Here is a 14,896-nt window from a genome sequence, read left to right on the forward strand (position 1 = left end):
TTTTGGTGGTATGCGGGCCTCCCTCTGTTGTGGCCTCTCCCGTTGCGGAGCACAGGCTCCGGGTGCGCAGGCCCAGCGGCCATGGCTCACGGGCCCAGCCGCTCAGCGGCATATGGGATCCTCCCGGACCGGGGCACGAACCCGTGTCCCTGGCATCGGCAGGCGGACTCCCAACCACCGCGCCACCAGGGAAGCCCACTTCTTTCATTTTAAATTCATTGTGAACAGGGGAGAAAAGTTTGCCAAGAATAGGCACATCTGGTTTTCATCTGAAATTAGTTTACCTTTTTAATAAAGTCTGGTCCACAGCATATTTAAATGACAAATTTACATACTCCATGCACACTCTCTGTATGTGTAGAGTGGAAAAGTAAAGTTTTAATATGGAAATGAGTTGCTGCACAAGTATCAGTGCTTTACAGTGCATGTTGGATTTTTCTTTGCTCTTTCTTATCTTTAAAAATAGCACTGCATTGAAATGAACACATTATCTAGAATTAGGTTGAAGTTTCCTGATAGAACGTTATCTGGCTCCAATGAAACTTTCTACAAATGCTTTCTCATCACTCACTCCACCAAAATGGAGGAAACCAACATGCAGAATGAAGGGAGGGGAAGCGGGCGGAGAAGCAGTGTGAAGGCTCAATTACACTTTGTCTGGATTTCTGAGTTAAAGTCAGGTGAGTAGATTACAAAGATGATCAGGGTTAAAAAAAAGTCATCTTAAATTATGGTCATACTTAAAGCGTGAAAATGTTGGTGCTTGAAAACAATGGTGGACTACTTGGACTTACTTCATGGCCGATGTGAGGAGAAAAAAACCCATCATTTTTCAGTACTTTATAACTGAACTGCTAGCCAGTCCTAGATAATGAGAATAATGAGATCAGTGGAAAGGGAGACCACAGGCTATAAACTCTCTGTGCCTTCCATTAGGGTTCTTTCTTAGTTTTGGTGCTTCTATCTCTCCTCTGGTCCAGTTTTTGGATTCATAATGGTGGCACATATTTTAGCTTTCTCCTTAAGAGCCATATTTATAACTGCTTGAATAAGATGGTGAATATTATTCAGCCTTAAAAAAGAAGGAAATCCCCCCTCACATACAAGAATGTGGATCTTCCTAGAGGACATTATGTTTAGCAAAAAGAACAAAAAACCAAAAAACCCCAAAATACCCCAACAACAATAAACAGTCACAGAAGGACAAATACTGCATGATTCCACTTAAATGAGGTATCTAAAATGGTCAAAGTCATAGAAACAGAGAGTAGAATGATGGTTACCAGGGGCAAGGGAGGGAGGGAAGGAAATGGAAATTGTTTAATGGATGTAGTTTCAGTTATGCAAGATGAAAAGCTTCTGGAGATCTGTTATAAAATACAGTGCCTAGAGTTAACAATACTGTATTGTACTCTTAAAAATGTGTTAAGACGTTAGACCTCATGTTAAGTCCTCTTACCAAACTTGAAAAAAAGGTGACTCAGCAAGAGTTTCGTGCTTGGTCTTCGTGTTTTTCTGTTCTTACATTACACCTAATTTTTAAATTAAAGTTAACATTTTTGACCAATTACAATGCACCAGATACTGTGTTATGCATTTCCCATGCACTATCTCACTGAATTTTCACCACAACCTGGAAAGTATGTTACACGATTACCTGAATTTTGCAGATGTTATAACTGAAGGGTAGAATCTATAATCCATAATCCTCACTATTAAGCACCACGATAAACTGCCTCCTCACAACTCCCGTTTACTTTTTGTTTGTAAAATGTCTGATCCATATTCTTGGCATTGCCTGAAACTTCAATCATTTGGAAAGTTAAAAACTACACATTATTATAAACTTATTAAATTGTGATTAATTTGGTAGTAATGGCAAACAGGTTTCTGGGACAGGCCAAACATCTCAACTTACAGAAGTGTCAAGAGAACATTAGCAGTGATGATAATAATACTTATTGAGTACTGGGCCAGGCCCACCTTTAAGAGCCTGATGTTTGTTCTCATAACTGGGGTAAACCTTAAATATTTTTTCAGTCTCCCAAAGTGGGAGCTCACGCATGACAGTGAAAGAGGGAGCTATTGAAAATTGTGATGGGACAACAGGCAAAACCATGACTCATGACACACAACCTAGTAAGGACCCGTATCTTAGTGTGAACTTATAGGAAGAAAAGTCAAAGATGCTTATGTTATAAACTTTTAATTACGACTCTGCCACTCAACTCTCAGCTTCAAACTATTTAGCAACTACAAATTAGAGATATGAGTAGTTAAAATGCCAAGCCCTATGTAATTCTGAATGTCCGTTAAATAAGGCAAGGGTGGGAACTGATTCTGATATCCTTAGGAGAGCATGTGGCATACAGTGGTCACTCATTAGATGTCTGCTGAATGAATGATTTAAATGAATGAATAAATGTTACAATGTAATTATTAACTATATAAAAGAAACTTCCAAGATGATGGACTTTCAAGAATTATCAGGCTATGTATCTTAATAGCAAATAGGTAAATACCAGTTTTTTGTATTTCTTGCAAAGATTCTTTTCTGTAGTTAACAAAAGTAGTTCACACATTAAGGGAAGGATTGAATGGTCACTACTAGAACAATCTATTAATCATGGCCTTTGCTAGGAAAATAATCAATCGGAGCAAATGTTCATTTCTGAGCAAGGAATGGAAATGCTGAGCTTTAGCTTGATTTAACTTTCTCTTTTTTAGTCTCCAGATTTATAGCAATGGCAAATAACAGCTGGCATCACATGACAAACATACCTGGAAAAAGACCAAACATTTATTTACCTGACACAAATAAAAAGAACAAATCTAAAATGTTTACTGCTTAGATGGATACTAAGAAGTAACACGATTAGGGGTTAATACAAAATGAACCAGATTTCTGGAAATTTAGATACAGTCATTTGTATATTGTAGATCTTCTGGCCTATGAGTTTCACCATATGTATTTTTACTTTCATAATATTTATTTTGTGATTTAGTTTGAAAACAATCCTTGTACTATTATCAATATTACAAAAGTTATGCCTATATTAAAGTTTGCTACATATATTAATTTTTAAACCTTATTTATGACTAGGTAAAGTGGATCATATATTTTTGTTAAGGTGCACCTAACTGAAATTCGCCTTGCAGCAAAATTTCTTATTTGTGTTCGTAAAATATTTTAAGTCTTTATATGCACTATTTAATAATGCCTAGGCCTTAACAAATTAAAATAGTAATTTACTATTTACAAATAAATGGCAAAATTTTAAATGTATTCAATAAAACGAAATTTATTTATTGTGACTAATAGGAATGTATAATATATACTACCTGTTAAGTTATTTAACATCAAAAATAGTAGACATATAACTAATTCTGAAACATAAACACGTGCTCCTGTATTCCACAATTACAAATGTTCCACAGTAAAGAAGGTTCTGGAAAATAATTTGAAAACATAGCATCCGGTTTTCCAAAAAGGGTAAAAAGCAAAGCAAAAACACTCATATGGTTTCTTTAAGTGAAAAGAAATCTCAATTTTTTTCCTTCAAATGAGCAATGGAATAACATGGGAAACCATGTTTTTTCTTTCTTTCTACCATATTATCCACAGAAAAACTACTTGAGCTTCACTGAAAAGTTAAAAAAAAAAAACCATTTAATTTGGAATAACCTTTACATTTAAATAATGTGTTCTCAAATAAGTCACATAACCTTTCTAGGACTCAGTGTTCTAATCTAGAACATGTGAAAGTAACTGGGTTTCGTTAGGCTCCTTCCATCTGAATAATCCTATGAGTCTACAAAATAAATGTTCCATCTTTCCACCTTTTCAACCAAGTATAGGAAGCTTATAAGATGATTCAAAAATTAAGGCTGATAAAACATATTTTGGTTCTAAATAATGGGTAGTTGAAAAAATACCTACACATCACGCACAAAAAGAACAATGAAGAAAGGGGACACAAAGTGACAAGGACAGGAGAAGATGAAAGAAGGATTAAAAGGTAGAGTCAAAGAAAGAGAGAGTAGGAGAGAATGTGTTGCATACACTACCCAGGCAGAAAAAAACCTGACATATATGAATTTAGAAAAGTAGATTCATGGTAGACAATAGAAAGATATAAATTCATAGGCAAAGACATATGTAACAGAGAAAAAAGGAAGAGGGTAATAGAGATAGGGAGAGGTTGGAAGGGAGGGAGAACCCCTTACACACACGCATGCACACACACAAAGTTCAGAGAACATGCAAAGAAATATGATGAGTGATAAATATTGAAATCAACACAGAATCAGACATGTGTATGAAGATCATGTGTGAGACACTTAGAGAAAAACACAGAGGCTAGCTTTAATAACATTCCCATTTTGTAGATCTTAAGGATATTACTGTTAGACTGTAAAGCTCAAAATATGTATTAGGCAAAAATGAGGATATCACTTCATGATCCTTATCTGGAGGAAGCCACAATTTAAACCAAGACCTATATTCAGCTTCAAAGCAACATTTTCCATCTCTGCTCTCAAAAGATGCTACCCAGGCCACGGCAAGTTAACACAGTTTTGCAACAAACCCATTATACAGTCCACCACTCCCTTAAAGGAATAGCTATATTACCTCCCATCGCTGTTTTCTCTCTTCAGTAATAAAACATAAACGTGCCAAAGTAATCGGTAAGTTGGCTAAATATACAGGGTACAACATATTAGAGTTAGCTGTGGAGAAAGGCACCTGCCACCAGATACTGTTATAGTAGGACAGTTTTAAAGACACTAACTGTTAAGGAATTGGCATGTTTGTACCCCAGCAACCATGACCTACCAGTTACAATTATAACACTCACTCTAGCCTTTAGATGAAGGAGTGTGCTGGAGAATACAGGGAAGGGGTCTCCATTATTTCTTCTCTCTTCTAATGACTGAGAATCTGAGGTTTAATGATGATCAAGACTGTCTCTTGATCATCTTGACCATCTTATTCTTTTTAAACTGTTGACTTGTGTAATGACATAAATCTGGCACTAATCATTCATTTTCTATTCTTAAATTTAAACCAACAGGGATAGGGTGGCAGAGGGATTGAGAAGGGACAAATAATTTTTAATATGACTAGTGAATAACATTCCAACTTCTATGACATTTGGTGGCAAAGATATAGTATGAAAATTATAATTTTGGGATAAGACAGATATTATGAGTGACATAGCAATGTAAGTCTACACAAGATGGTACTCATAGTCTTAGTTTTAATTTTCTATCATAAAAAGTTGACTTTTTATTCTGTTGCACAAAAGATAAAAGCTTGACTCACGTTTCACTATTCACCAAGCTGCTATTGTATGTTTTTGATAGTTCTCTCACATTTCCTACAATTATAATTTTTGTGTTCCTTTTTGTAATATCAAGATGTACTGAGATATTGTGGAATAATTTGGGGCATCTTTCCTCCTTGTTCTCTTCCTATGAGGAATGATTTTATTTGTATTGTTATGTGGCTACTAAATTTAATTACTAGGAAAATACATTCCCTCCAGATGCAAGTGTCTATATGTTTACGTGGCTATTTTGAAATTATTAAAGGAAGAAACTTTATATTTTTCAGTAGGAAAAAAATTAACTCAAAAAATTTAAATAGTGTTGATAGATAAAAGTAAAAGATTTTTTCCCAAATACCTAGTTGCTTGAATTACAGAGATCAAAACACACATTTTGAACTTAATGCCATATAATTGGTACTCAGTTCATAAATATTTTATCAGTCATGTAAAAGATCCATTACAAGAACTTCAGCATCATCAATTAAAAAATATAATGAATATCCTGACACAATTCAAAATTAAGTCTCTATTATTTTATTTTCAAATCATCTACATACGGGAACTTCTCTCAGTATAACTTGTTCACACCTCTCAATTTAGTTGAGTATTGATGAATAACAAGCAATTCTTTAGAGGCAACTGTGCCATTTTTGAAAGAAGCCATTTTATATTACATGAAAATTATAGTTCTACAATATTTTCTTGGCATGGATTTTGCTCCTGGTTTAAAGGATTACAATTTGCTTTATATTTTGAATAGAACAAAGTTAACAGGTATTAAATATGCTCAGTAAGGTAGTAGAACTGTAGTCAAAAGTGGATGAGAGGTTTCAAAACATCCTTGGAAGGTCAAAAGCACATATGGAGAAAGTACATATGAGGACATATAAAGGAAGAGAGAAGAAGCCTTAGGTACAGGGGGATCTGAACTTGGCAAAACCTGGAGAGCATTTGGATTAAAGATGTCATGGTATTTGGGAATAAGAAGCATGCAAAATTTGGGTACTGAAAGTTTGTAGATGAAAATTTGTGTCAATATCAAAACTACCACACAATGGATGGTCTTCCCTTAGCACTTACCTACAGGCAAAAATAAACATAAATCAAAACAATAAGTGTAGTTCTTACCTAAAGAAACTGAACTTGGTGTCTGGAAGGAATCTCAGCAGTTGGTATAAATACCTCAGAATAAAGCCCACTGCATTATAGACTTTGAAGTTCTCTTTCAACAAGACTCAGCTCTCTACCTTAGCACATAGAGTAAAATATCCCAGTTAACAAGACCCATCCAGGTACTTAGAGCTTGCAGTCTTTCTATTTTCTCATTCTTAAATATAAATATATAAAGGATCACTAGCTGTATGAACAAAGTCTACAGCTCCAAAAGGGAAAACAGCATGGAAATGGACAAATTCCTTGAAAGACACAACTTAAAAAAGCTGACATACAAAGAAATAAAAATCTAACCATCCCTGTATCTATTTAAAAAATGGATCAATTATCAAAAACTTTTGCACCAAAAAACCCCAACAATAACAATAAAACAAAACAAAACATAATACCCCATGCACTGATGGCTTTACAAGTGAATTCTTCCAAACATCTCAGGAAGAAATGATACCAGTCTTCACCAATTTATTTCAGAACAAAGAAAGAGAGCACCTCTCAACTTGTTTTATAAGACTAGTCTAACAATGCTATTAACACTCGAGAAGGATTCAAAAAAAATTACAGACCGTTTCCTGCCATGAACAAAGATAAAAATCATAAAAATCATAAACAGCATATTAGAAAACTGAATCTAGCAATCTATAAAAAGTACAAGACATCATGACCAATAGAATTTATTTCTGGAATCCCAGGGTAGTTTCACATTCCAAAAACAATGGCTGTAGTTTATCACACTCAGAGGAGAAAAATCATAGAATCATTTTAATAAATGCAGAGAAAGTATATGAATATGTTCAATACATATTCATAATAAAAACTTGAGAAATGGAACAAGGAAAAAATCCTTAATCTGATTAAGAGGATCTATAAAATGTCCTACAAGAAACACCGTATTTAATGATCAATTACTGAAAGCTTTCCACCTGAAACAGGGAATGAACCAAGGCTACCCATTATCACCACTTCTATTAAACACTGTTTTAGGGGTCCAAGTTTATGCAAAAACAATTAAAATCATAAGGATTGAAAAGGGAGAAACTTCCTCTATTTGATGACACGATTGTGTACATTAAAATAATCCAAAATGTTTTACAAACCATTAATATTAGTAAGTGAATTTGGCAAGGACACCGGATGTGTGCTTAAGGTAAAAAAAAAAATCTATTTTTATATACCAGCAACAAAAAGAAAATAAAATATGAAATGAACCCCATTTATAAAAGGATCAAAATATCAAATACCTGGGATTAAATCTAATAAAACATGTGCAGGTCCTCTGGATTGAAAACTGCAAAATATTTCTAAAAAGGCATTCAAGAAGACCTAAATAAATGAAGGGATGTAACATTTTCACGGATTAGATTACTCAATAATGTAAAAATGTTAATTGATCTATAAATTCAACACAATTCCAATCAATATCCTGGCAGGTTTTCATAAAAAATGACAAGTTGGTTCTAAAATTTATTTGGTAAACCAAAGAATCAAAAATAGCAAAAAACACTCTGGACTAAGAAGAATAAGGCTGGAGGATTTACACTACCAGATCCCCAATTTTTTTTAATAAAACAAGTATGTTGGGTTTGTGTGTATGTGTATATACACACACACACACACACACACCTACATGTATGTATATATTATATGTATATACAGGTATATATATACATATATACATTGTATGTATACATGCATGTATATATACACATACATATGTGTATATATATTGCATACATATACACACATACACAATATAATCTTGTTCAATCATAAAAAGGAATGAAGTTCTGATACCTGTTACAACATGGGTGAAGCTTTAAAACCTTACGCCAAGTAAAATAATCTAGACACAAAGGGACAAATATAGTGTGAGTCCACTTATATGAAACATCTAGAAGAGGCAAATTCATAGAGACAGAAAGTAGATTAGAGGTTACTTTTTGGGGGTGTCGGGGGTAGGGATTTGGGGAGTTATTACGTAATGGTTACAGAATTTCTGTTTGGGGTAATGAAAATGTTTTAGCAATAGACAATGGTAATGGTTTCGCATTGTGGATATAATAAATGACAGTGAATTATACACTTAAAATGGCTAAAATGACAGATTTTATGTTATATATATTTTAGCACAATTTAAAAAGTAAATATACCAAAACCATTGATTTGTACACTTTAAAATGGGTGAATTGTATGGTATATTAATTATATCTCAATAAAGCTGTTGAAAGATGATTGTTATAAAGCCAGTGTGGTACTAGTTGAAGGACAGTGATAATCAAATGGAAGAGAATAGAGAATCCAGAACAGATTCATACATATATGTTCACTTGATTTATGATAAAATTGCCACAGCAGTGCAGTGGGAAGAAGACTGCTTTTCGATAAATAGTGATGGATCAACTGATGTTGCTTTTCATTATAAATTCTTATGCACTACTTGGTTTTAAAGAATAAGTATGCATTACTTTGATAAGCATTTTAAAATACTAGATTTAAAAAGTATCCAAGTTAGAAAGATGAAGACTCACAAGTAAGTAAATAAGCAAATAAATAGTAATAAATAAATAAAACACCTTTTGGAGAAGCTTATCATGCATTAATCACTGATTAAGTCTATATTATAGGTAAGGATAAGTAATTTTGATTTATGATACTTGCTGAGCTAGACCACCTCCATCTTGCTTTAATATTGTCAGTATATACCTGAACACTAAATTAATCACTTCATCCGTTTTCCAGTCTAATTCTTTAGAATATTTCATATAAAGCAATAGTGGTGTATATCTTGGCATTTGGTCATGAACATACTGTCGATCACCATCACCATTCCTTCCATCCACAACAAATCATACAGCCAAATCAAATGGTCAAGTTTAAAAAAATATATAACACAAATACCAATCCACAAAACCAGCCCCTCTCCCCAACCCCCACCAATTAAGCACCATGAAACAAAAGAAATGCTTGCAACATTTAACACATGTGACAGGACAGATGGTTAATGTCTAACCTTTATCCACTGAAGATTTGTCTGCTTGAGCTTATTTTCAAGTTTATCTTGCTCTTCTGGGCTTATGGGAACACTTACAAGCACTGTTCCTCCAGTTTCATTTAATTGTTTTAGAATTCCCTGGCGCAGAGGCAACTCTTCTGCCAGTAACTGAAACAGACAAATGCAACAACGTTTAAAATGAATTACAGCACAATGCCAACTACTTTGTCTTTGCCTCTATTGATTAGTCTATCAAAATGAAGCAAGACTGGAGGCCCACTGGTTCCTCAAATACCAAGTTTTCTACAGAGCACAGAGCTTGGTGGACTAAAACGCCCACTCCCAAGTAAATCAGCCCATCCTAGAAAGGATCAGAATATCTTATCCCTCAGAGATTTTTTGTTTCAAGAGAAAAATGTTATGTAGTATGATGAGCTCTAAAACAATACCCCAAACAGTGTCAAGAGTGTAAAAACACACCCCTCAGAAATAGAACAATCTGGACAAATTTAATCATCCTCTCAGATATTAGGTCTCCATACTATAACATACCACTGAGTAAGAAATTGCATTATCATATTAAGAGATAACTAACTTTGAGAACATACCAGGTACCAGGCACTGTGCTAAGCTCTTCACATATGTTATCTCAGTTAACTTTTATATAATAATTCTGAGGTATATCCTATTATCTTCTTCTTACATAGAATGAAACTGAGACAGAGAGGTTAAATAGCAGGTCCAAGGACACAAAAGAAGCAAGCAAAAGAGCTGTGATTCAAACTTGGCCGGGTTCATTCAAGAACCCTTAATTTTGACACCTCCACATCCCTGAATTTCTCTTATTCATTTAACATCACATTAAAAGTGCCCTTTCCCACGACCTACAAAACTACCATAGTTTTATTAACTGTCTTTTATTTATTTGTGTCATCTATAGCTGCACTGTTCAATATGGTACCACTTGCCACATGAGGCTATTTAAATTTAAATTAATTAACAGTCATTAAAATTAAAAACTCAATTCCTCAGTCACATCAGCTACCTTTCAAGTCCTCAAAAGGCACATACAGCTAGTGGCTAACTAAAACTGATAATGTACAACATATCCATCATGACAGAAAGTTCTATTGGACAGTGCTGATCTAGATTGTCTAAGGAAAAAAGGAAATCAATGCATATTTCTTAATAAGTGAACACCACTAAACATGTCTCTTAAATGAGTTATCAATTAGATTGCTATATATAACACTCAATACATTTAGGAAAGATGAATTTTCAAGAACAGACTGAGTTGATTTTTCCATGGCATAACCGTCTTCAAATGAACTATGGATCAAAAACTTTTTATTTTTTGACTCTCAAATACCTAGTGCATTATCTGACATATAGTAGGTGCTCAATATTTGTTTATTGAACTAAGCAATATTTTTCTTTTCATACTTTATCCTCTGTTCAGGTACACATTTCTTATTTCACAGAAATAAGTAGTTGACATGGAGTCTAATTTGCATGGGCAAACCAACCGAATCATTGATAAAGAAGCAGTTCCATTTCCCTTTGATTGTGTGACCTCGTAAAATGAGGATAATAACAACCGTTTTCAAAGTTTGATAAGATTAAATAAAATAGCAGATGTAAATACATCTACTACTTAGTATAAAATAGGGGATGATTAAATGTTAATTTCACTTTCCCTTTTACCTTCCCTTCAAGAATTAAAGTAAAACAGATCCAAGAGTTTCTTTCCTAAAACTAAAACCATGAAAGTTCATCCATCTGCACAATCAAAGCATCTCAGTCAGCCAGGAGAGGTAATCAGTATTAAGCAGACAGTACAGTAGGTAGGCATGAAAAACCACTTGAATAAACTGGAAGTCTATTCAACCAGTATAGAAAGTGAACCAACATCACCTCCCCAACACCACAGACAAAACAAACCAAAACAAAACATTGCTTCAGGCAAATCGAATGCCTTTAATTAAAGGCTGAAGTAGTGAGACTCATTTGGCAATTAAGATCATCCCTAAGAAATGACATTTATTTCTATAAAGATTCTCCTCAGTTTTTGAAATTATTTGGAGCTGTGGAATTCTCCATTAAGTCTAAAATTAATTTTAAATTAGTTTAAAAAGTATCACCATGTATTTTACACACACAGGCACACACACATATATATCCCATACACACTTTTAAAAATATACATACTGGGCTTCCCTGGTGGCGCAGTGGTTGAGAGTCCGCCTGCCGATGCAGGGGACACGGGTTCATGCCCCGGTCCGGGAAGATCCCACATGCCGCGGAGCGGCTGGGCCCGTGAGCCACGGCCGCTGAGCCTGAGTGTCCGGAGCCTGTGCTCCGCAATGGGAGAGGCCACAACAGTGAGAGGCCCGCGTACCACAAAAAATAAAAAAATAAAAAAAAATAAAAAAAAAATAAAAAATACATACTCACTGGGCTAAGACAAAATAAAGTTGTGAGAAAAAATAGTAAGGAACTATCAATATCGTAACGGACAGGAAATCAATGATTAAATACATTAAAATAAATAGATTCATATACTCTTTTTTTTTTTTTTTTTTCGCCCCACCGTGTGGTTTGTGGCATCTTAGTTCCCTAACCAGGGCTTGAACCCGGGCCACGGTAGTGAAAGCGCAGAGTCCTAACAACTGGGCCTCATGGGAACTGCCCCTAGATTCATAAACTCTTAATACAAGTAGGCCCTGGGAGATTTTAGAAAATAAAATTACCTTGACTTCCTCAAGTTTTTCTTTTAGTTGCTGCTCATTTTCAGGTTCAAGTGGAACACTAGTAATGTTATCTGCTTCTTCCAACCATAAAACAAATTCATTTAAATCTCTTTGAAATTCTGACAAGATATCCTTTTGTTCTTCTAGCCTGGAGAAAAGAATAAAATTGTTATCAATAACATATTTCTCAAACTTTCTTTTTTTATTTAAGAAAACTTTAAAAAATTGCACTTTCAATAAAATAAGCCATTTTTAAGTTGTTAACAATATAATATTTTTAAAGAAAATTTATTCACAGAGCAATTTCAATACCTCAAAAATCTCTAAAAGGTGAGATTAAAATTGGTCAAGAAAAAAATTCTAATTTTAAAATTCCAACATTATGTTATTAAACTAGAGCAGTGTTTCTCAACCTCAGCACTACTGACATTTAGGATTAAACAATCCTTAGTTGTGAATGGGCTGTTCTGGGCACTGCAGGAAGTTTAGCAGTATCCTTGGCCTTTCCCCACTGTATGCCAGTAGCATCCCCCCAGTTGTGACAACCAAAAATGTCTTGAGGCATAGTCAAATATCACCTTGGGGACAAAAGTGCCCCTGGTTGAGAACAACTTCACTAGAGTAAGTATCTAAAATGAAGTTGCATGTTTTAAAATGTTTAAATAAAATACATCTTTACAGGGCTTCCCTGGTGGCGCAGTGGTTGAGAATCCGCCTGCCAATGCAGGGGACATGGGTTCGAGCCCTAGCCCAGGAAGATCCCACATGCCGCGGAGCAACTAAGCCCGTGCGCCACAGCTACTGAGCCCATGTGCCGCAACTACTGAAGTGTGCCCTAGAGCCCGTGCTCTGCAACAAGAGAAGCCACCGCAGTGAGAAGCCCGTACACTGCAACGAAGAGTAGCCCCTGCTCACCGCAACTAGAGAAAGCCTGCGCGCAGCAACAAAGACCCAACTCAGCCAAAAATAAATTAATAAATTAATTTTAAAAATACACCTTTATGGAAAATTGTAAGGTAAAAGTAAAAACAAGAGAATTAAATGAAGACACTAAATTACTGCATGTTAAAATGTCTTCCAAATTATGACTCATAATCCTTTTGGAGGAAAGAGGGAAACTGATTTAGAATACTTAACATATGTTGTACTAGTGAAAGTTTTTAATTATAAAAACACATATACTGTATGTTACTCAATTAGCCATAAATTTATTCTTACATATTGAATCATAACACAGCTGAGCAAAATAAGCTTTGCTGAAAATAATTTACATTGTTTTGTTTTGTTGTCTTTTGGGAAACTATATATCTCTGGTATGTAAGTTTTTAACTGAAGTATAATATACATATAGGAAAGCGTACATATAACTACATAGCTCAATATAGTTTTAAAAAATGGATACACCAAATAACCAGAAAAGGAATAGAATGTTATCAGAAGCTCAGAGGCCCACTCTTGACCCTTGCAGTCACTACCTCCAATTGTACAGTAACCAGTCAACTGTGATTACTTTGCCTGTATGAACGTTATGTATGTGGAATCATATACATTGTCTTTCACTCAATATAATGTTTACAATCATCATCCGGGTTGTGTGTAGTTATCTTCTCACTGTATAGTACTAAATTGTATAAATATATAATATATCTCTGTTGGTGGGCATTTGAGTCGTTTCCATTTGGGGGCTGTGAGGCTAATTTTTTTTTTTTTTTTTTTTTTGCTTCAAGTTAACACATATTTGTTGGGGGCTCATTTACTTCCAGTGACTCAACTGGGCATTAGAATCAAAGATAAATGTATTATGTACCTTGCCTCGAGAATCTCACAGTCCACGAGAGGGAAGAAGCATGTAAATCTAGGACTATGATGGAATATTGTAGAGCATAAGTTATTTCTGGGGCAGGGCATAGGAGATGTCCCAGAGAAGATAATGGTCTACCTGGGTCTTGAAGCATGAAACGAGATCTTATTCACAGCCTGTGAAAAGACAGGGCATTGAGAGAACTACAGTTACACTAATTCCCCAAACCAGATCCGGTTATTGGATTTGTACTCATCTATCCTCAGTTTAGTTCTTTGCTGGGAGCTTGTCCAAAGTCTACCTGGGGCACATGAGAAGACATTATCTTCTCTGTCTATTCTCAAAACAGTAGATCCTATAAAAACCCAAGTCATATATGGGCTCCTGTGAAAACTCAAGTCATATTATATCACCGTTGCACTCAAAACTCTTCTATTGCTTGCCAATTCATTCACATAAAAAGCCAAAGTCATTACAGCACTCTATGAGGGTCTAGATTTGTTCTGTTCAATATACTAGACACCTTCGCATGTGGCTACTGAGCACTTGAAATGATGTAAAGGGAATTGGGGTGTGCTGTAAGTGTAAAATGCACACCAGATTTCAAAGACTTAGTACAAAAAAAAATCATCTCTGTACCTTCTACTCAGTTTTGCTGTGAACCTAAAATGGCTATAAAAAATAAAACTATGCCGGGGGGAAGGGTGTGGGGGAGGGGTAGATTGGGAGTTCGGGATTGACATGTACACACTGCTATATTTAAAACAGATAACCAACAAGGACCTACTGTAAAAAAAAAAAATATTTAGACATTCACAGAAAGACAGACAAGATGAAAAGGCAGAGGGCT

At 34.9% G+C, this 14,896-nt stretch overlaps 1 protein-coding gene across 15 annotated transcripts in view; it reads right to left on the minus strand.

Annotated features, from left to right (window-relative positions):
* Positions 1 to 14,896, minus strand: part of DMD (dystrophin) — a 2,398,628-nt gene that overhangs the window by 856,142 nt on the left and 1,527,590 nt on the right. For all 15 annotated transcript variants that reach the window (XM_055081921.1, XM_055081920.1, XM_028482834.2 and 12 more), the window contains 2 exons: positions 12,246 to 12,393; positions 9,514 to 9,663 (listed from right to left, as the gene is read on the minus strand). In XM_055081921.1, the coding sequence (XP_054937896.1) occupies positions 9,514 to 9,663; positions 12,246 to 12,393 (298 nt within the window). The remainder of the gene's footprint in view (positions 1 to 9,513; positions 9,664 to 12,245; positions 12,394 to 14,896) is intronic.

This window comes from Physeter macrocephalus, chromosome 21, assembly GCF_002837175.3.
Source record: "Physeter macrocephalus isolate SW-GA chromosome 21, ASM283717v5, whole genome shotgun sequence".
Classification (NCBI taxonomy): domain Eukaryota; kingdom Metazoa; phylum Chordata; class Mammalia; order Artiodactyla; family Physeteridae; genus Physeter; species Physeter macrocephalus.